Raw genomic sequence first — 21,171 nt, 5'->3', positions numbered from 1 at the left:
GAATGTCTTTAGTATCTCTGCGATTTCATGTTTCAAATCTCCTGCTAGTATTATTTATTGCAAAATGTGATTGGGTTTTTCATACCATTAAGTTAAATTTAGTTAGCTGGAAGCAGTTTATTTAAAATTTAAAAAACATTTTAGTATAATCTTTTTTTCTAAAATTTTTTATCACTAGTTTCATTTAATTTTTGTAGTAATACATTGTGTACATTACACATTGCTAAAATTTTAATAATAAGAAAAACGTCGATTTTTGTTTTAAGGTAAACTCTTTAAATAAGGAAGTAATGGAAGAGCTAAAATCAGAGCTTGAAATATTCAGAAATTCCTCCAGTGTAAAATCAGCAGTACTGATCTCAGGGAAACCAGGATGTTTTATTGCAGGAGCCGATATAGGTATGTTAGCTGCATGCAAAACTTACGATGAAGTAAGAACTATTTCTCTAGAAGGTCAAAAAATGTTAGACGATGTTGAAAAAATGGAAAAACCAATCGTTGCGGCTATTATGGGTTCCTGTTTGGGTGGTGGCCTTGAAGTAAGTAATTCTTTTTATAAAAATATTTTGTAATTAAATTAAAATTTTGATTATATTTATTTAAGTAGTAGTTTCTCATATTTTAGTTCTTTCTATTAAAATTTTATTCAAACTGGTTTTTGAAAGATTGTGCTTTTAATAATAGGGTCTTCCTCCTAAGTTTCGTTTCATTACCAAAAGTATGTTAGATTAGCCGATTTAGGCACAAATATTTTCCATCCTATTTACAAATGGGATTTTCTGTTCTCAATGAAGGCAGACCACAGTGTGTTCTTTGTTTGTAAATTGTTATCTATCAAATTAGCCTATGAAACCGTCAAAATTAAGACTGTCTTGAAACAAAATATAATGAATCTGTTAGTAAAAGCTAGTAGAATATTTTCAAAACAAAAAAACTGCAACTTTATTTTTCACAGAATTTAGTTAAGGACATTGTTTGTGGAATAAAAGATTGATGTAATGTTCATACCTCTTATGAAGTCACCTTTCTGATTAATAAAAATGAACAGTCCGATACAATTGGGGAAGATTTAATGATTCACGGGATAACAAAGGCAATATAAAGGAATGTGTTCAGTGAAAAACCCTGTCAATGAGTTGTCTGAAATATCATTATCATTATCATATAAAGAAGAATCGATGAAATGACTCAAAATGTGAAAAATAACAATTTTGCTAGAATGGTTACATAATAGTGAATATTTTGCATTAGAATGGATGAAAATCACAATATTTGAAATAATGCTAATCTTGTAGCTTTTGTGTGATATAAACATGAAAACAAAGTTTGTAAAGACTTTTTGTTCTGTAAAACCTTCTCATTCGACTGCTGAAGCTCTTTTCAATGTTTTCAATGACTTCATAAGTATAAATAAATTTCCATGAGAAAACTTTGTAAGTATATGCACAGATGGTGCTAAGGCAATGTCAGGAATACATAAAGATTTGGTCACACCTCTTGTGAAATTGATACATTGTTTTGTACACCGCAAAGTATTTAGTAGGTGGTGTATGTCCTTTAAAATAAAAACCCTTCTATATTAGGCAGTAAAAATTGTCAATTTTATTAAGACCTGCCCGCTTAACAGCCGGTTTCTGCCTTTTTAATGAAATGGGAAGTGATCACAAACACTTACTATTGCGTTTAAAAAGAAATTTTCTGGCTGTCTTGAATAAGTTTCAGTCATGGTTTGTGATGAAGTAAGGTTGTTTCTCATAAATTCTAAATTTGAGTTATTTGGCAGACATTTTTAACATTTTGAATACTCTTAACTTGAGTCTTCAAGGTTGATTTGCCACTGTTCTATGCAAGACAAGATAAAGGCAACAATCAAAAAGTTAAATTTGTGATGCAACTGTTTGGAGAAAGGAAAATATAATTCTTTTCACACACTGATTGATTTCATTGAATAATCCCTTTCTAGTGATGTTGAAAGTATGATTGAATATCTGAGGTCATTGATGATGCAGCTACATCTGTATTTTTTGATTTTTTCTGAAAAGAAAAATTATTGGATGAAAACTTCCTTTGACTCAGAATATGAACTTCCTACTGTCGGCTTATTGTCTTGTGATTTAATGTTCAGAATGCTGTTTCCTTCGTTATCGTTACTAGAGTTTTGATTCCAATCTAACGTTGTTTATTCTGAAATTTCCAATCTGTTGCCCTTTGCTAATATATATCTGTGCGAGACAACATTTACACATCTTGTACATATGAAAAACAAATACAGGAACAGACTTAATGTACAGTCAGATCTACGACTGAAGAAATTATCCAGTTTTGATCCAGACATACGAACATTTACATATGAAATACAGCATCAGCCATCACAGTTGGCGAGTGTGAATTCACAAAATATTAGACCTAACTGATATGGTCGTATTTTTCTGAATATCTTCATTTACACAGTATTGCATTGTCGTAAATTTAGTGCTGTAAAATTATAATCTATTATAATTGCCCCAGTGAACCTACGAGCTTGTGACGTCACCTGCTGACATCTCATTATATTACTGTTTCCCAAAACAATATTTTTGCACGTAATTATTATTTTTATTTCATTTTTCGACTTACAAACAATATGGGTGCCCAAACAATACGTATATGTGTTGTGTGTTCAATTCTTTCCACTTGAGTTGATTACATGTATAAAAATGCTTAATGACTCAATCTTGTAAACAATAACAATTCCTTAACCAACAACTAATGTTCTGATTGGTATTATGTATATGCCTATACAAATTTATACATGCAGTTAGAAATGTCATTCGTCATGATTATATTTAGATCTTTCAATCGTAGTACACAATATACATATAAAGAAATAAACTTTAGTCCAGTTTATATTGTGATCAGTGAAGGTATTCGGATAGCATTTTTGTGTGGTTATTATTTTATGATTACTCATTGTTTTTCACAAATTTTTTGTAATATATTATTTGTTGTTTTATTTTTGTGTTATTAGTGCGGTTTGTTAGGGCAGGATTTAAATCTGTAGTTAAGAAAAGACTTAGGAATCAAGCATGTGAAATTATCAATAATGTTTATGATTTTATAAAAAAGAAGCTCTAAAAATAGGTAAATTAACTGATGACAAATATATAACTGGCATTCAAATGGGAAGAAGGAACTGCTGCTGCTTGTGGGATATCAAGAACACAAGTTCAAAACTTCAGAAGAGAAGAAACGTGATTCTTCAATCAACATCCCAATTGTGTTCTTTCAGCACGCCGAAAAAGTATAAACAACGTTCAAAACCTGTCAGTAGACTGGACAGTTTTTATTTAGGCGTAGTTAAAAGAACAGTTATTGAATTTCATTCAAAGAAGAATGAATTACCTACCTAAAAAAAATAAGGCAACAACTTTGGTCATCTAATGAATTTAAAGGCAGTGAATGAACTGTAGCTGTTACTTTGAAAGAATTAGGTTTCAAATGGCTTAAAACTGAAAACTTTTAATTGAGAAATCCGATATCAGGTGGAAGAGAATTGAATATTTGCAGGCAATGGCTAAGTACAGGCAAAGCAATGCCACGATTGTTTATTTTGATGAAACATACATTTTAAGTTCGCATTGTTCAACTAAGTCGTGGTCTGATGGTATTGTTGAGGGACTTCAGTGCCGATTAATAAGATGACCATTTAATAGTAATTCATACTGGAGGAGAAATGGATTTTATTCCAAACACATTATTAACTTGGCAAGCCAGTTCAAAAAATGGCAATTTCATGAAATGGGCACATGAAAAATTAATTCTAAATCTTCCACCAGTAGTAGTTATTGATAATGCTCCTTATCTCAATACAGGTATCGATAAAGCACCAAATTCTAACTCCAGAAGAAAATATATGATCGATTGGCTGGAGAAAACTCATATTCCGTATAGTTGAAAAATGGTGAAACCACAGTTTATGAATTATTAATAAATTTATATAAAACTAAAGAACAAAAATATCATGTGGATGGACTTTTGAAAAAACATGGGCATTGTGTTCTTAGACTCCCCCCATACCATCCTGATTTGAATTTGATCAAGATGGTATGGTTAGCCATAAAAAGACATGTGGCGAGTCATAAAACAACATTTTCTTTCATAAATGTTGAAAAATTGACTACAGAGAAAATTAATTCTATGAATGAAGATGACTGGAAACCCTATTGTGAAAAAGTAAATAATATTGAAAAAGAGTATGAAAAAATGGAACCACCTATAGATGAAATAACAGAACGTTATATTATACGTATAGATTCTGATAGTGAAAGTGACAGTGATAGTGATTCATTTAGCAAGGATGGTGAACTTGCTAGAAGTTTGAATTAGATGCATGTAGAAAATTCAAGTAAGCTTTTGTTTATTATTAAAAATTAATAATTTAGTGCAAATAGAGGTTATAAAAGAATTAATTATGTATTGTTTATAATTAGTAAATATAAAAATGATAGTTATTCCCATGTACAATATGATAATAAGTAATACTTGAATTGGATACGCAGAGTTGATGTTTTCAGGCCAAGTAGTAATACACAGTCTGCTTGTGACGTCACAAGCTCGTATATTGGCTGGGCCTAGTGTACTTCATCTTTATGATATGAAAGATACATTTAAATAATCATTTTTGATTTCTTGGGAGGCTGCAGAGAGTTAACATTTGCTAAAGGTGGTCTGTGACATCAGAAACAGTGTTCGTGCTGTATTCCATGAAATTTTGGAAATTCTGTTGCAAGAACATTAATTATAAAGCACAGTTTTCTCAAAATTTATCTTTCCTTCACTCATTACTGCAGACCTGTAAATTTCACACAAATAATGATGAATTCCAGAAGCATTATAACCTTTTCTGTTGAGAGATTAGATCATTCCAGATTTCACAACTGGTAGCATTATTTATTGTCACAGCCATCAATAATCACTTACAACAGTACTGTAAACAACCATAGACTGTTGACAAGATAACTGATAGCTAGCTAATGAAGCAGTGAAACTACTGCACCTACTTGTACAATAAGATTCATTTTCCCAACCACTTATTAGTAACTGACTCTTACTTTTAAAAAACGCCTTGTATTTAATTTAATTTCAATATGTTTAGGTTATTTTCTTTATGTTAATTGATTTTTTGTTAATATCAAATATATGAGCAGCCATCTTTTCACATATGCATCAAAAATTTAAAATAAGATAACAATTGTCCTTTACATTGATAATAGACATAAAGCACATATTTGTGAAGATTAATTCTTCCTATTCATAAGTTATTTGGTTTTTCTGGCATTTCTCCCACTACCACCCCATTCAGTCGTCCTAAAGCATAAGACTGAATGTCTGTACCACAAATAGCTACTGTGTTGTCCCAAAACAGTTTAGCAACCAATATCCTAATTAGCTCCTAGAGCTACCTTAATTCCATGAGCAGAATAAGCATGGTGCCTTACACCACTCACTTGTGTGTCTCACCACTCACTTGTCATATTTTTTAAAATGAGTAGGCACACTACATAGTGTAATATATGACTTGTCAATAAATTAAAATTTAATCTGACAAGGACAGCAATTCGCTGTCATGCCTAGGTCGCTGAATGCCAACAGTACCTGTCCACCTTATTATAGCGCTTGAAGCTATATGTGACTGATGGCCAGCCATTTCTTGGGGATAGCTTTCTACAGCAAGCGGTAGGAGTCTTATATCCCTTAAACTACTGATGCTGGTTGAACAAAGCATCAATGGCATCAAGGAACTCCTACACAGTCCTACAATGTGGCTCACACCACATTGACTCACTGCTTATGAGTGGCCAATTTTCCCCATGACCTCTAAGTTCCAGGATGGCCTGAGTTCTGGGCCACTACTTTTCTCCCTTAAACTGTTTGAATATTAACAATTAACTTTATATAAATTTTTAAGATATGGGTTTGTATAGACAAGGAAATCAATTTGCAAAAAAAAAATTAATTGTTTGATTTGCAAATTATTCATCTTCATCATCATATAGTTTTTTGCACCATATTGTTCCATTCTTCTCTATTCCCTGCTAAAGTTTCAGATCCTAAAGCTTCATTTTTAATATTTTCAACATCGCATTTTTGCACTTTCTAGCACCATTTTAATCAATCCTTTCATGATACGTTCCATTCAGTTAGAATTTATATTCTGGATTATTCTAATTAAGCTTCTATTTTTACACTGCTGATGTAATTTTCACTTTTCTGATCCAGCCTTTTTCTCGTTTTCTTAGTATTGCTCATATTTTGTATCCGTATAGAAATGCACTCCAAACAATATTTCCAAAACATTTCATTATTATTATTAATTTACAAATTATTAATAAACTACTATTTAAAGTAGCCATATGACACTATATGACATTCAAAAATCTTTTAATTGCCTACACTTGTTAAAATCATAATTTCAAGGTGTAAAAGTTCAGAAATCATAAAATAATATGCCACCAAAAATGTTTTTGTTTATATTTTCTCTTGCCTCAAATAGATTGTAAAATCTGAGCTTGCACATATAAACATACTCTGCAAGTAGTAAAAATGATTAATGTTATTAAGAGTCCATTTTGGTAACGGCTATCGATGTTTAATTGACTGATTAAACAATAAACATGAAAGGCTATCAGCCAAAAAAGATAATGATTACTTTGAATTCAGTCTGGTAATCCATACGGCTTGGTGAAGCCAAGCCATTCAGTTAAAAACTATAGTTATATACAGTGAACTATAGCATTACTGAAGTCAAGAGCCATAACATTGTTATGGGTTTTTGATGGGATATACAACATTTTTAGCAGTAACTCATTAGAGATGCTAAATAACACTAGAAGTGAGTTTTACTTTTTAAGATTGTTGTAACAGGTATATGATGTATGTACCTTTGTTCATGAATTTTATTTGCCTTTGTCTTTAGACAAGGAATGTAAAAGAAAGGCTGGCACCACTGACTCAGAACTATGATATAAAATAAATTAATTTGCTTTTGTAGGTAGATAAATTATTTTTTGTTAGTTGTAATTATTAGTTACTTATTTAAAAATTGTTACTTATATGTACTACTATGCCATCAAATAAGTTTTATCTTAAAGAAAATTTTTAAATTATGTTTTTTTTTTCATAAATATGTTATTGACTAATTCATTCTTTATTTTTAACTATGATTTCCTCATTATAATAATTGTATTGTTATATTTTAGACAGCACTAGCCTGTCATTACAGGGTAGCTGTAAAGGATAAAAAGACTGCTCTAGGACTTCCAGAAGTTATGTTAGGACTCTTACCAGGAGCCGGTGGTACTCAGCGATTACCTCGTCTTACTTCTATACCAAATGCTCTTGATTTAGAACTTACCGGAAAGACTCTAAAAGCTGACAGAGCAAAAAAGTTCGGTATTGTTGACCAATTAGTTGATCCTCTTGGACCTGGTCTCACTACTGGGGAAAATAGGTGAGCTTGTTTATTTTTATAGTAGTTTTAATATTTATTCTGAAAAAAATTGAGCTTGTACTGGTTCCATGACCATAAGGCAGCATGGTGTCATCACTATCTTTATCAAAATAGATTTTTATACTGCTGAGAAAATGTATGTACATTTTTCCCAATCGAGCATTTTTTTTTTGCTTTATGAGGCAGTCCTTGTTATAATGCATTGATGAAATCCATTCATTACTCGCAGGATTTTGCCCAAGAGTTGTTTATGTACACAAATATGTTAAAAACAGCTCCTCAACACTGAAAATCCATCAGCTAACATCAGCCTAGCCTTTGCAACTGAAACAAGAGAGCAAGTGAGTGTCCTAAGTGACCTTACCAGCAGGATAGAAAAAGAAATGGCAGAAAAGAAATTATTTGTTAGGAACCGAATACTGTTCAACTTTAAAAATATATGTTAATTTAAAGGGAGGATTTGTCAAATATATTAGGAAAGCCAAGAATGTGGTTTTCTGGCCTAAAGAGAATCTTCTGTGTACGAGTTGGAAAGGAATCTATTACATGTTATGATGGGCCAAATGACATTGTAACACATGTATATTTGTCTAGGAGTATGGGGAACTTGGAATTATTCTGTGCAGAATTACAGAATGCAGAAATTGTGATTTTGATTTTTTTTTGACATATTATTTTTAATTATGAATCCTAGGAGATGAAAATATCTTTTACCGCAAACAATAATATATCTATATTTATATTATTACTTTCAATGGATACAATATTAAAATTTAACATAATTATTTCAATTTTGTTGAGAGTTCTGATGTAGGCTTTACCCGCTTACCAAATAAATGTTTTTTAAATTACTGTAATTATTAAGCTGAGCACAGAAAGTCTTACTATGTTGCAGCATTTTTATACATGTAAAATACTATAGAATCTAAATAAAAAATCTAGAAATACTTATTTTCTAAACAGACAAAAAACAATTATGCATTTTGATTAGTTCATTTATTGTTCTACAGCATAGTTTTTAATGATTACTCATATAATATATTTTTAATTTCACTAATTAACATTATCACATTGTTAATGTTTTAAGTGTTGAATACTAAATTTAGCATAACTAAATAAAATATTTATGATAAATAAAATATATAATTGACTTTTTGAATAGATGTGCTGTAATAACGAGTGTGTTGCCAATCAGGTATTATAATATCAATGGTTAGAAATGAAACTTTCTCTATCAACAGCTGAGAAACACATTTAGTATACCCGCATATATTTATTTATATATTTTACATATGTCTATATTCGTGAATCGTGAAACTGCTATGGTGAAATGGTAGTGTTTTCATCTTACATGTGATTGTTCCAGGTTCCATTACCAAATTGGATTGGCATTTTTCATATGCTATCAATATTACACATACTCTCATATACCTTGAGAGTATGTTATACTCTCATATAACTTTTAACCTTGTGTAGTGAATAGATCATCCAAATCTTGTTTATCTTTTTAATTCTAGTTGTAAAAATGTTTACTGGTAAATTTATTTTTAACTTATCATGATAACTCAAAATAATTTATTCATTGATAAATATTTCTCTAAATGCTATTTATGTGAATCAGAATTGAAGTTATACATATGTTATGATAAAATGGAATTCACCTCAGCTATTAAGAGTTTTGTATAAATATTAAAAGCCTGTAATGAACACAAGTAATACACCTGTTTTGTATAGATCAGTTCTGTATACCACTAAAGTCCTTATAAAAATTAGTTTCATATAATGTGAATCTTTTTGTATAAAAACCATTACTAGACCATGGGTTTATAAGATTATGCATGTTCATCTGTTGTTTGTTTAAATTTTCTTTATGACTTGGAAGTCATATCCAGGATATTGACAATTTTTGCCAGAATAATTATTTGGTTTAAGATATAATGAATTTCTAATATAAAAAAATTGGTTTTTAGTGAGTAAAAGGATGAGTCTATTATTAATAATGAATCCTTGAAAGATAATTCGGATTATAAAAATGTAGACAGTTAATCCAAGGCTCTTTGATTTATTTAGCTCAACTTTGGATGGGCCTGTACTGTGTATTCAACCTAGAATTATTTTAGTGAAGGAAAAAAAATAAAGACAGTCAAGTAAGTGGGTGACCTAGTGATACGTTGGTAGAATCAGGATGAATTGTACTTAATGATTGAGAATATTGTCAGAGTTAAGAATAAAAATGATTTAGAAAAAATTAAGTGATGAATGTTTGTAAGAAAAAGGATTCCATTAATATGTCTCTGGGACTATTAAAAAACAGGTAAACTAATTTAGATGTTAGGAAAATTTGGTAACTTGGATTAGAAGAAGTAATAAACAATATTTGTTGCAAAATATGAAAGGATTACAGATAACAAGAAGGATCCTGAATATGAACTTACTGAGAAAGGTTTGTCAAATGCTTTTTTGTGGAGTGTAAAATCATATGGATCTTATTTTGAACGACTAGAAAGAAGGAAGAAAAGCATTTCAATAGTTTAGGAATACAGTTATGGAAATAAAGAAAGTGGATTACACAGGTAAAACTTGAAAATAATTAAGAAGACTAGGACAGGTTCGGAATTTGATGACAATCGTAAGGAAGAGAAAAACATCTCATTCCTGGTAAATGCTGTGTAGAAATTGTTTTGGGCAAGGATCGTATGGAGAAAACAAAAAGTAGAATTGGGATACTATAAAATTATGAAAAAGAATACTATAAAAATAAAGGAAGATACTCAATCATTTACTTATTTAATAGTAATAACAGACACTCAATATCATTACGGTGGATGATAATGAATTTTGTATTATGTGAATTGTACCGTGTGAAAAATCTCATGCCTGATCAAGATTAACTGGGAAAAAGTCATGCAGAAAGGTCACAAGCTTGTCTGCATAGCTCGTTGAAGAATTATTATTAAAAAAATAGTAGTATAAACTTTTTTTTTATAGTTTTCTTTATGTATATCTTTTATGAGCGTAGTTATCTATAATATAATTAACGCTAACATTGCATATTAATGAGTAACTGTTATGTATAATTCATAAATAAAATAATGATATATCTATTGATTTATTTCTAAGTAGGTTTCCTTTATATGATAAATAAAGTAATAAAGAATTTACTTTGTAATTTAATCTGATTTTGTATAGCCCTCTGCTATTATTTATGAACAGAAAATATTTAAACAACTAAGATTGAGTTTTTGGATAAGTTTTAAAACAATCTTTTCTTAATTTTATTAGCGAGTAAAAGTTAGATAGTCACAATATTTATTTTAATATCTTTAGTCCTTTTGTGTTACTCTCTTTGATTGTAAATTTGTATTCATATTTCTGTTGACTCAGAACATCTGTTTGTGTTTGCTTAGTGAATGTGTTTTGTATAACCTGATTTGAAAGCTCTTATTTACTTAAGATTCACGATCCATTGACCCTTCATTATTGACAAAAAATGTTTTATTTTAACACAGCTGCTTAAAAAAATTCTTATAGTGAGATTTTAATTTTAGAACCTTGGAGTATTTGGAAGAAGTGGCAATAGATGCTGCAAAACAATTGGCTGATGGAACATTAAAAGTTGATAGGAAGAAAAAGAGTATTGTAGATAAAGTTTTGAATTTCGCTCTTCAGTATGACTGGGTTAAAGATCAAATATTCAACAAAGCAAAATCACAAGTTATGAAAATGACAGGTGGCCTTTACCCTGCGCCTCTCAAGGTAAATTAGAAATAATTCTATTTTAGTTGGATTTGTGTATTTTAAATAATCAATGTATTGAAAACTGAAAACTTAACTTCTGAGGATTTTTAGATGTATAGTTTTATATTTAATTCAATTATTAAATAGAAATCTTCAAGGAGTAAAGGATCAGCCTGACAAATTAGTTACCTTAAAACTAAGCCTAGTGAACATTAACATGCTTGTGATGCTATTACTGTGGTAATACTAGGCATATCCAGAAAGTAAGCACCATTTCCTTTTACCACTATTGAAGTGCTTCAGTTGCAGCTTTGAGCATGTACACCAAATTCTCTCATTCATTGTCTTTCGATAGACGTCATTACAAGTACAGTGATGTTCGTTTATAGCAGATTAAACGTTTAAAATGTTCAAGTCAATCAAGAATCCTACAAATTGTGAAATTAGGGCATTTAACCACTTTTTAAATGCAAGAAATGCCAAACCAGATAATATTTATCAGTAAATAAGTGAAATATATAGTGAAAAAGCAACGATTGTTGGAATGGTTAGAAATTGGATGCAGCAATTCAGTGAGGGTCACAGTGAGGGAGTGGGTACCCTTCGATAATGAATAACAATTTGATTATGTGAGTAGAAGAAAAAATTAAAGAAAATCGACGGTTTACAATTTATTATGTATTGAGTTTCCTGAAATTTCATGAACAATTCTGCATGAAATCATAATACGGTATCTAAGCTACCACTAATTCTGCTCATGTTGGATGCCAAAAATGCTGACAGAAGTTCACAAAACCAAGCGATTAGAAAATGGCCAGTCTTTTCTTAGGTTACAAGTTTTTGATAAATATAATGATTGGTGATGCGAATTGGCTCTTCACTTCACTGCAGAATCCAAATAGTGTCTATGGAATGATGAGTGAGACACCACATCTTTGAAAAAACAGAAGTTCAAAACTGCCATTTCAACAAGAAAATCATGTGCACTGTCTTCTGTCATAAAAATGGGGTTTTATTGGTTGATTTCTTGCCAAAAGGTAAGACTATAAATGTTTCACTATATATTGACACTTAAAAATTGTTCTTTGCAATCCAAATCGGGAGGAGAGGCACGCACAGTCACGGATATTGTTGCTTCATGACAATGCTTGTCCACATGTTGCCAGTATAAAAAAGTCTTATTATACAATTTGGCTGGGAACAATTCAAGCATCCACCTTATAGTCCTGATTTAGTATCAAGTGATTACCACTTTTTTCTGCATCTTAAGCAATCTTGCTGGTCAGTGTTACGACGATGATGCTGACATGAAAAAGACTGTACAACAGTGGTTATCTTCACTGAAAAGACTAAAATATATGAAAAGTGCCTTAATAGTGTGGAAATTACAGCATACATTGTTTAATGTATACAGTTTCATGTAATAATCAATTTATGTCTCTTTTTTAATACCAATACAGTACTTACTTTCTGGATACATCTTATAATTTAGTTACTGAACAGAATTAATAATTATTAACTATATGCCTGATATCAGAAAATTGCAGCTTTTATAAAAATACATTTCTATTCCTACTGTTATTTTAATTAGAATCTTTCAAAATCATTGAAATTTTTGGGACAACATCGTTTATTGATGATTGCCTTTTTTTACTGTTTTAAAGTTAGCATTATAGTAGGTATTTTCATATTTCACTCTTAAGGTGAAAGTTTTTTATTTATGTTTTCCAAAAGAAAAATATTCCCTTTGAAGAGCTTCACTTATTAAAACATTTATGGAAAAAAAATTAGATTAAGAATTGCAGTATATTATTAATTGCATAAGGAAGAAGAGATTTAAAAACAAGTGTATTTAGAAATATGATTTTATTTGAAATTAAAGAATTTAAAAAAAATGTTAAAAAAATTAATTAAAAATGTTTTTATTGGTTGGTTTCAGTAAAGCAGTCATTTTTTAAATTTCTATTTTGATTCTTTGCAAAAATAGGAACTTTTGCTTGTAGCCATTTGTTTTTTATATACTCTTTTATAGTACAAACATAATTTCATTACAGTTGACAACAGAATGGATAAAAGGGTTATGAAGAAAAAGAATTACCATTAGTTGCTAAGAATATTCAGTCAGAAATGAGTGCTGTTACTTCATATAGAACATATACATACTTCGTATTCATTACTTCATATACAACATAGTACAGATCTTGTTCTTGCCTGTACAGTTGTTTTACTTTAGAACATTGTGTAGCAACAGTGCATCTTTTCTGATACAGGTGGCAGAGATTAAAGCAGTTTTAATAGATCTTTACAACTTTTTCCCAAACAGGTGTTAAAAAATTTTGTGTATGCACTGTAATAGTATTTTTAAAATTTTAATCAAGCATAAAGAGTATCTTTACAGAAAATAAAAATAGCATTTCTTTTTTTAAATGGTTGTCATATTGAAACTTATATTGGAAAGTTTTTAAAAATGTCAGAAGAAACTGTTCTTAAGCATTATAAATGTTAATTTTTTATAATTTGTTAACAGAGTTGTATAGAATGTTACATTTATATCCACAAGAGTAGTTGCATGACAAAATATGTTTTTACACTTACTTTTAATTTATACTAACATTAAGTATGGAAATAACTTGTAAATATTGTCGATTTTAGTCCACATACTGCTGGATTCAATCGTTGAAATTGCTCATTTTATTTCACAGTATTATTCCGGTATGGTAGCCAGCTCACATTGAGTAACTGCCGTTAGTTCAGGTAGTGAAGATGATTCTCCGGTGTACATCTGGAGAATTGAAGTGTATATCTGGATTTTGAAAAACCCGATAGGAAGAAGTCACTATCAAAAAAATAGGATGGCCAGGTGCACCTAGGAAATCAAACATTCCAGAAACATCCTCCTTAACACTACATCAAAACCCTAGCTGAATGCGCGGATGCCCAATCTGTTATAACCGCAGTTCAACTTATTTTATGCATCTTCTGTGAAGTTCTACAGTATCGAAGTGTACTGTAACTGTTTACGCCTTTTTCAAAGAAATATGGGCTGATTATCCTGAACTTCTCTACATCACAGCACACTTTGACCCATTATGTATGAAGATTAATGAGTATTACTCGTTCATTAATCTGTTTTGGGTTTGTATCAGAGAAATACCATAAGTTCTCTTTATTAACACAACCCAACCGGTGGAAATATGCTTTACCCATTTGTCAGAAGTAATTCATTCTAACATTGTCCTAATTTTTGCCTTATCTAAACCATTAAAGTAATTCTACTAACCAACACCAACATTTTTGTTAATAGTTTGTTTTTAATCTCTGCATGCTCTTTGTATTTATTTTTTTAGATCTTGGATGTAATTAGGATCGGAATCGATAAAGGTGCTTCAGCTGGCTTTGAAGCAGAAAACAAAGGTTTTGCTGAATTGGCCATGACTCCGCAAAGCAAAGGACTAATTGGTCTATTTAAGGGTCAGACTGAGTGCAAGAAGAATAGATTTGGGAAACCTCAGAAAGAAATCAAGTATGATTATTGTAATTTTTTTTTATTCTACGTTGTTATATATGTTTCAGTTTTATCTTGAGTGATTTAAAATAAAATATTTCAAGGGTTTTTGTTTTCATTATAACAAAACTGAGCATTTCTTTAAAAAGGAAAAATGTAATCATGACTTGAAACTGTAACAATTAAAGCTTATCTCTAGACTTATATTAAATTTTTATGGATTTAAATATTTCATTTGATATTCATGTTTTATTGGAAACTGTTAAAAATGCAATGCCGTAAAAATAATATTAAATAAAAAATGTAATGGTACATATTTTTCCTCTTTACTAATTTTAGTGAGAGATTAATGTTCTGAGTCCATCAGTTTTTTCTTCTCTTTTTAGATAAGGACTTTCTCCATTTCCTCAATTGCTGCATTGAAATTATAGCTTTCTTAAAGCATTTATCAAGATTGAGTTTTCTCAGACAAACACATTCTGTTACCATTTTACTAGACTATTAACATTTATAACTGCCTGATTTATTTTGATGGGATTATTTGCCAAAAACAACATGAACATTCTTTATTATGGTACAACAGTACAAACTTGAATTACAGTGGCTTCTATTTTTCTTTAAAAAAAAATAAGCCGATAGAAATGAGGTAGTATTTTAAAATTTTGAAACTTTCTACTTTAGTATAAAACTTCTAGGTTTATATTCTGATCTACCAGCAGAATTCCCCGGGCTGGTTTCAATTGCTAAAATATTTTAAAGCATTTGTTTCATTAGTGAATTAAAATAAAACTTAATACATTTCAGTGATTAAAACCAAGCAAGATGTTACAAGCATCATAAATATGAAGTTGTATAATTTATAAATTTTTGAAGGTGCTCTTGAATGATAATAAATATTTTAATTTTTATAATAAAAATTAATCTTTTTTTAAATCTTTTCTTCAGATAAACTGTAGTAAAAAATGTATGTTTGGCGATTATTGGAAGTCAAATGATAATTGTGTTTTATTTACAATTCTGATTTTTTTTTTCTTTTAAATGTCTTTTATAAGTCTGAATAATTTTTAATTGTAATATTATTATTTCCTAAATCATACTTGGAACTGTAAAAAAATGTTTTTTTCATGTTTATGATTACACAGAACTGTTGCTGTAGTTGGAGCAGGATTGATGGGTGCTGGTATTGCTCATGTATCTATTGATAAAGGTTACAATGTTATTTTAAAGGATACAACTAATGCTGGTTTATCCAGAGGAGTTGGACAAATTCAAACTGGTTTAAACACAGCTGTCAAGAGGAAAAAGATATCAGCGTAAGTAATTAAAATTTTTGGTTAATAATTTTTAGTTTATATTATCTAAGTTTATTAAAACCATTTCATTATTTTACCACAAAATAGTAACATGGTTTTTTTTTAGTTTATTTGCTTTAACTTTTTGGTTTGTTTTTAAAAATTTTCTGCCTATCAACATCTAAAATCTAATTGAGTTTGTGTTAAAATGTTAATTTAAAATTGTATGAATGCTCATAGATGAGTTTGAGCCTTATAGCTGGCCAACCAACATATAATTGTCAAAAATATGATAGATCATTTGTGATTTTGATTTAATTTGTTATTTGTATTTTCAGTTAATCTAAAAATACTTTTTTTCAGTTGAGCAGATTAATTTCAGTATGTCCTTTTTCTGTAGTAAAAATAAATTTTAAACAGTATATATATATATATATATATATATAGTTACTACATATATGCCCAATTTAATATCGGCAGGCAAACACAATAGCAACGATGTGAGTTGGTGCACAGTATACATACATGCTGATACAAGCATCACTCCCACCATAGCGACGCTGCAGCCCCACCACTCTCAGGCTCCAATAAAAGAGCGTGCATGAGAGTGAATTTTCAATTCATCGTTGACCACTATCGGTAGAAGACCAAGAGGAAAAGGAAGAAGACTGAAGAAGTTCACTGGCTGCCTCAACGTGGAACCTCCTGGCGGATGCCAACATACCGCCGGAGCAGCAGGACTGGCCACCCGCCGAGGGAGCTGCTGGACGCAAATGCCACCTTCCTGCTCCAGCTTGCCGGGCTTCAATCTCCCTGGCTGGTGGACTCAGCAGCAGTAGCTGGCCCAGCATAGGATCGCTCAGGAAAAACTGCCTCGGACACGCCGGCGAAGGACGACCGACACCGACCCAACACTGCAGGGCTCTGAGGACCACCACTGCCATACTGCAGTGGGAATCCAACTGCCACTGAGGGAAAGCTTGGTCTGACTTTAATAGACGAATCGCAACTCCTCAACTTTGCCAGAGACCAGCTTTCGGACCCAACAGCTCTTCTTAGAGCTAATGAAAAAAATGGCACTTTTCAGGGCCACCACAAGGTTATAAATTACAAGCTGTCGAAGCCATTCAACAACAGCCCTTCTTGGGGCTATCATAAAGTTAGTAATTAAAGTTAGACAACAAGTTGTCAAAGCCAGTCGATAACAAAAACCGCCCTTTTCAGGGCTACCATAAGTGCCATGTGCCATCAAAGCCATTTGATAACTATATATAAAAACTCTCCATATGTGGAATAATATATATATATATATATATATAAAAACTCTTAGTTTATTCATATTATATTATTCCATGTCTTGCTTTTATTGTTTGCCTGTTAGCAATAAATACAAAATTCCCAATGTAAAAAGTATTTTATACCAGTTTATTATAAGACTTTTAATACCAGCTCATTATATGTATTTGTAATATAAATTTGATATTCCAGTCATTTGATAAATCATTGAATTTAAAATTGCTTTACATATATATAGTTACAAAAAAATTAGAGATTTCAAGATGTGTTCAACAAGGAAATAAGTTCATAATAAACTTGGGTCATCGAACACTTTTTGTTTCAAGTACAGCTTGCAAAAAAATTTCACCCTTATTTCTTTCTCAAGGGTAAAGTGAAGTCACTAAAACTCTTCAAACCTAAAATGAGTAAATTTGATGGGGTTTTTTTTATGTGAAAATTTAATAAAACAGGTTCCACTTTTGTATCCTGAAAGTTTTTAAAGAAATTTTACGAAACAAAAATTGGTTTTAAAAACACAATTTTTAAGTTATGCATACAGCAAATTGTTAAATCTTTAGTAAACAAATAAGAAAACGATTGTGTAAATATTGATAAATGACATTTTGAACAATTTATTGTAATAATAAATTTTTCATACATTTTGACTTGTTTATTTTTCCATTATTGAAATTATTCTGTTTCAGTATAAAATTACCAGTGCTGTTTTTTTTCAACCTCCAATGGGCTTTAAAAAAAAAACATTGACATAACAAAATGATTTTATTACTAAAAGTTGAATAGTATCTAACTTATTTTTCTACATAATTGCCAAAACAATTGAGGCATTTGTCGTATTGTGACACCAGTTTTCCAATGCTCTCTTCAAAGAAGTTTGCCGTCAGTGAAGTGTATGTCTTGACAGACTCCTGAAGTTCTTCATTGGTGATGAAGTGTTGTCTGCCCAACCGTGCCTTCAATTCTCAAAAGAGGTGAAAATCACTAGGTGCTAGGTCTGGACTATACAGTGGATGCTTGAGAACTTCCCATTTGAATTGTTTGAGAAGATCTTGCATCACACTGGCATAGTGTGGTCATGCATTGTTGTGGATCAAAACCTCACTTGACAAGAGCATGCCTCTGTGTTTGTCCTGGATCACTCTGCCTAACCAACGTAAAGATTCACAATAAACTTCCTTTGCTATTGTTGTCCCCTGCTCCATAAAGTCCATCAACAAGACACCTTTATGGTCCCAATAAACTGTAGCCATTATTTTCCTGTTGGTCAGTGTCTGTTTGAACTTTTTTGGTTTGTTTGGAGAAGTGTGCATCCACTGCTTAGATATATGTATCTAAATATGGAATTAATTAACTGGAATTAATTGTCCGTATTATGTATGTGGTTGAGTAACTAAGGACAGCTCTAAATATTTAAAAAGAATAACAAAAGCAGTACAGAAGTATGTCAAGCACATTTGGTTCAGTATACTGTTTCTAAATAAAATTTGCATTTTTCCAATATTTCTTTATTTTATTCAGTTTAAATTACACTAGTTTGTTCAAAATTAAATCCTCTACAATTTGTATGTGTTTATTACTCTTTTAACAAAGTAAAAGTGAATAATAAACCCATTTTAACTACATTTAAACTTAGGATTTTTATATTTCAGGTTTTGAAACATAAAAAACCTGTTTTTATGTTTGTCAAACATAAAAAACAAGTTTTTCCCCCAGTTTATTTGTTTTCACCCAGATTTCTCAAAAAACTACTGCAGATATGATTCTGGGACCTATTTTATTAGATTTTTCAGATCAAAAACAATAAGAAATCACTAATTCTGCCCCTTTATTAACGTCCCAAAAATTTTACCTATGATCTCATTTCATTATGGTAGCTGAAATCAAAGCGAGATCTTCACTAGCAGTAACTTTCAAACAAAGCATTTTAGGAAATATGTTTATATATACTTTTTCCATTATTTTTATCAGTTGAATAGGTCATGAAAGTTCCAGGAGAACTTTGTGATACTCTGTACATAATTTTATTTAATAGAATGTATATACGGTGTATTGTGTTGCTATTTTTAGCCAACTTAAACCATTGAGATTAGGCCTCGCTAACCAGTATTGGAAGCAGCAGAAGAGCATCTCTTAAACTGTAGAAACATTATATAATATTAAGTTAATCTTCACCTTTTTAAATTTATAAGAATTTTAATCTTTTTTCATCATATTTACAGTTTAGAGCGAGATCGTTATTTGGCTGACTTAGAAGCGACACTGTCTTACGATAAATTCAAGAATTGTGATATTGTAATCGAAGCTGTTTTTGAGGATATTAATGTTAAACACAAAGTCATAAAAGAAATTGAAAGTGTTGTACCTCCGCATTGCATTATAGCTACAAATACCAGTGCTATCCCAATCAAAAAAATTGCTGAAGCCAGTAAACGACCAGAAAATGTAAGTTCATTTATATAATGAGAATTACAAAACATTTTGTGGTTGCTAGGGTTTGTTTACTTAGATGTTGTTTATGTTTGGTAATGATTTGTTTATGTTTATTTTATATTTAATTTGATTTGTAGACTGATTTACATTGGAATGGAAGGATTATTTTATGTTATACTTCAGCATTGATTGTTAATTTTGTTTCTTTGATTAATATTTGGAATGTCCTAAGCCGGGTGGATCCTGGTGAATACTAGGAGGGGATTAAGGTTGGTCTGCAGTCGACAGGCTGTAAAACATAGGCATGAACCCAATGGAAAACAAGTCAAATGTACGAGATAATTGTACTGCATCCAGGGTTGTAGCTGATGCGCCGGCACTGTCGGATAATCAGTCAGGGTACTGGTGTAAAGTGTGATACTGGCCAACGAATACTGAATGATCGGATCATCACACCAGGTCAAGAAATAAAAATAGCCGCATGGAATGTGGACACTGTTCATCATGTCGGCCAAAAAGAAATCATTGCACGAATATTAATACATTGCAAATCCATCACGCCGCTTTCAGAACTCAGACTTATGCACTCAGGAACAACAACAGTACAGGTGCCAGGTAGTGATAAAGGGATCAGATTATTCTATTCTGGTGGTGGAAAACACACTGAAGGTGTTGGGTTTGCACTTGATTGGCAAATGACCAAGAGCGTATTGACCTTTCAAGCCACATAGTTGTTTTAATTTTAATTAAGCTGGAACAATCCGTACGCATATCATCTCTGTGTATGCGCCATTGAATCAGGTCAAGATGATGCCAAGGACGTCTTTTACACTCCACTTCAGGACGCCATCGACACAAAAAAAAAACAACCTAACCATTGTTGCTGGTGACCTAAATGCTCATGTGGAAGCTGATAGGACTGGCTGGGAAACCACCCTCAGAAATACGAATGACAGTGGATTATGTCTACTGTCATTCGCCACGGTCAATCAGTTAATAATTGGCAACAATCTCTTGCATCACCCAAAGAAGCACCAGCTTACATGGCATGTCCCAAATGGAAAAGATACATCAGTCCTCAACTACATACTCATTAACGCTTGATTTTGATCCACAATCAAAGGTGTATGAGTAGTGCCTGAGTTGGATTGTGGCTCGAATCATTACCTTGTATGCAATGATACAATTGAGGCTCCAATGTGCAAAAAAACACCACCAATGGTGGCATCACCACCAATAAAGCAAAATTAGTCAAAGCTTCCTAAACCGGCTAATAAGCACCAATTCCAACTACCATTAGCCTATCAGTTTGCCATTTTAGCACAACTTGATGATGTGGATGCTGAGTCAACCCAGATAACTGAAGTCATACAAGGATATGCCAAGAATATATGCCCACCAAACACAGGCCTGAATATCAG

General features: G+C 31.2%; 1 protein-coding gene across 1 annotated transcript in view; it reads left to right on the top strand.

The window, feature by feature from the left end:
- The window catches only part of Mtpalpha (monolysocardiolipin acyltransferase Mtpalpha), a 52,503-nt gene that overhangs the window by 12,716 nt on the left and 18,616 nt on the right, over window positions 1-21,171 (top strand). Inside the window, exons 3-8 of the mRNA XM_075357463.1 lie at window positions 267-539; window positions 7,239-7,489; window positions 11,038-11,245; window positions 14,575-14,750; window positions 15,875-16,045; window positions 19,540-19,762. Coding sequence (XP_075213578.1) covers window positions 267-539; window positions 7,239-7,489; window positions 11,038-11,245; window positions 14,575-14,750; window positions 15,875-16,045; window positions 19,540-19,762 — 1,302 coding nt within the window. The remainder of the gene's footprint in view (window positions 1-266; window positions 540-7,238; window positions 7,490-11,037; window positions 11,246-14,574; window positions 14,751-15,874; window positions 16,046-19,539; window positions 19,763-21,171) is intronic.

The sequence above is a fragment of the Lycorma delicatula genome, chromosome 2 (assembly GCF_047948215.1).
Source record: "Lycorma delicatula isolate Av1 chromosome 2, ASM4794821v1, whole genome shotgun sequence".
Classification (NCBI taxonomy): domain Eukaryota; kingdom Metazoa; phylum Arthropoda; class Insecta; order Hemiptera; family Fulgoridae; genus Lycorma; species Lycorma delicatula.
Note: the sequence above shows the minus strand (reverse complement) of the source record. Positions and strands in the feature narration are given on the sequence as shown.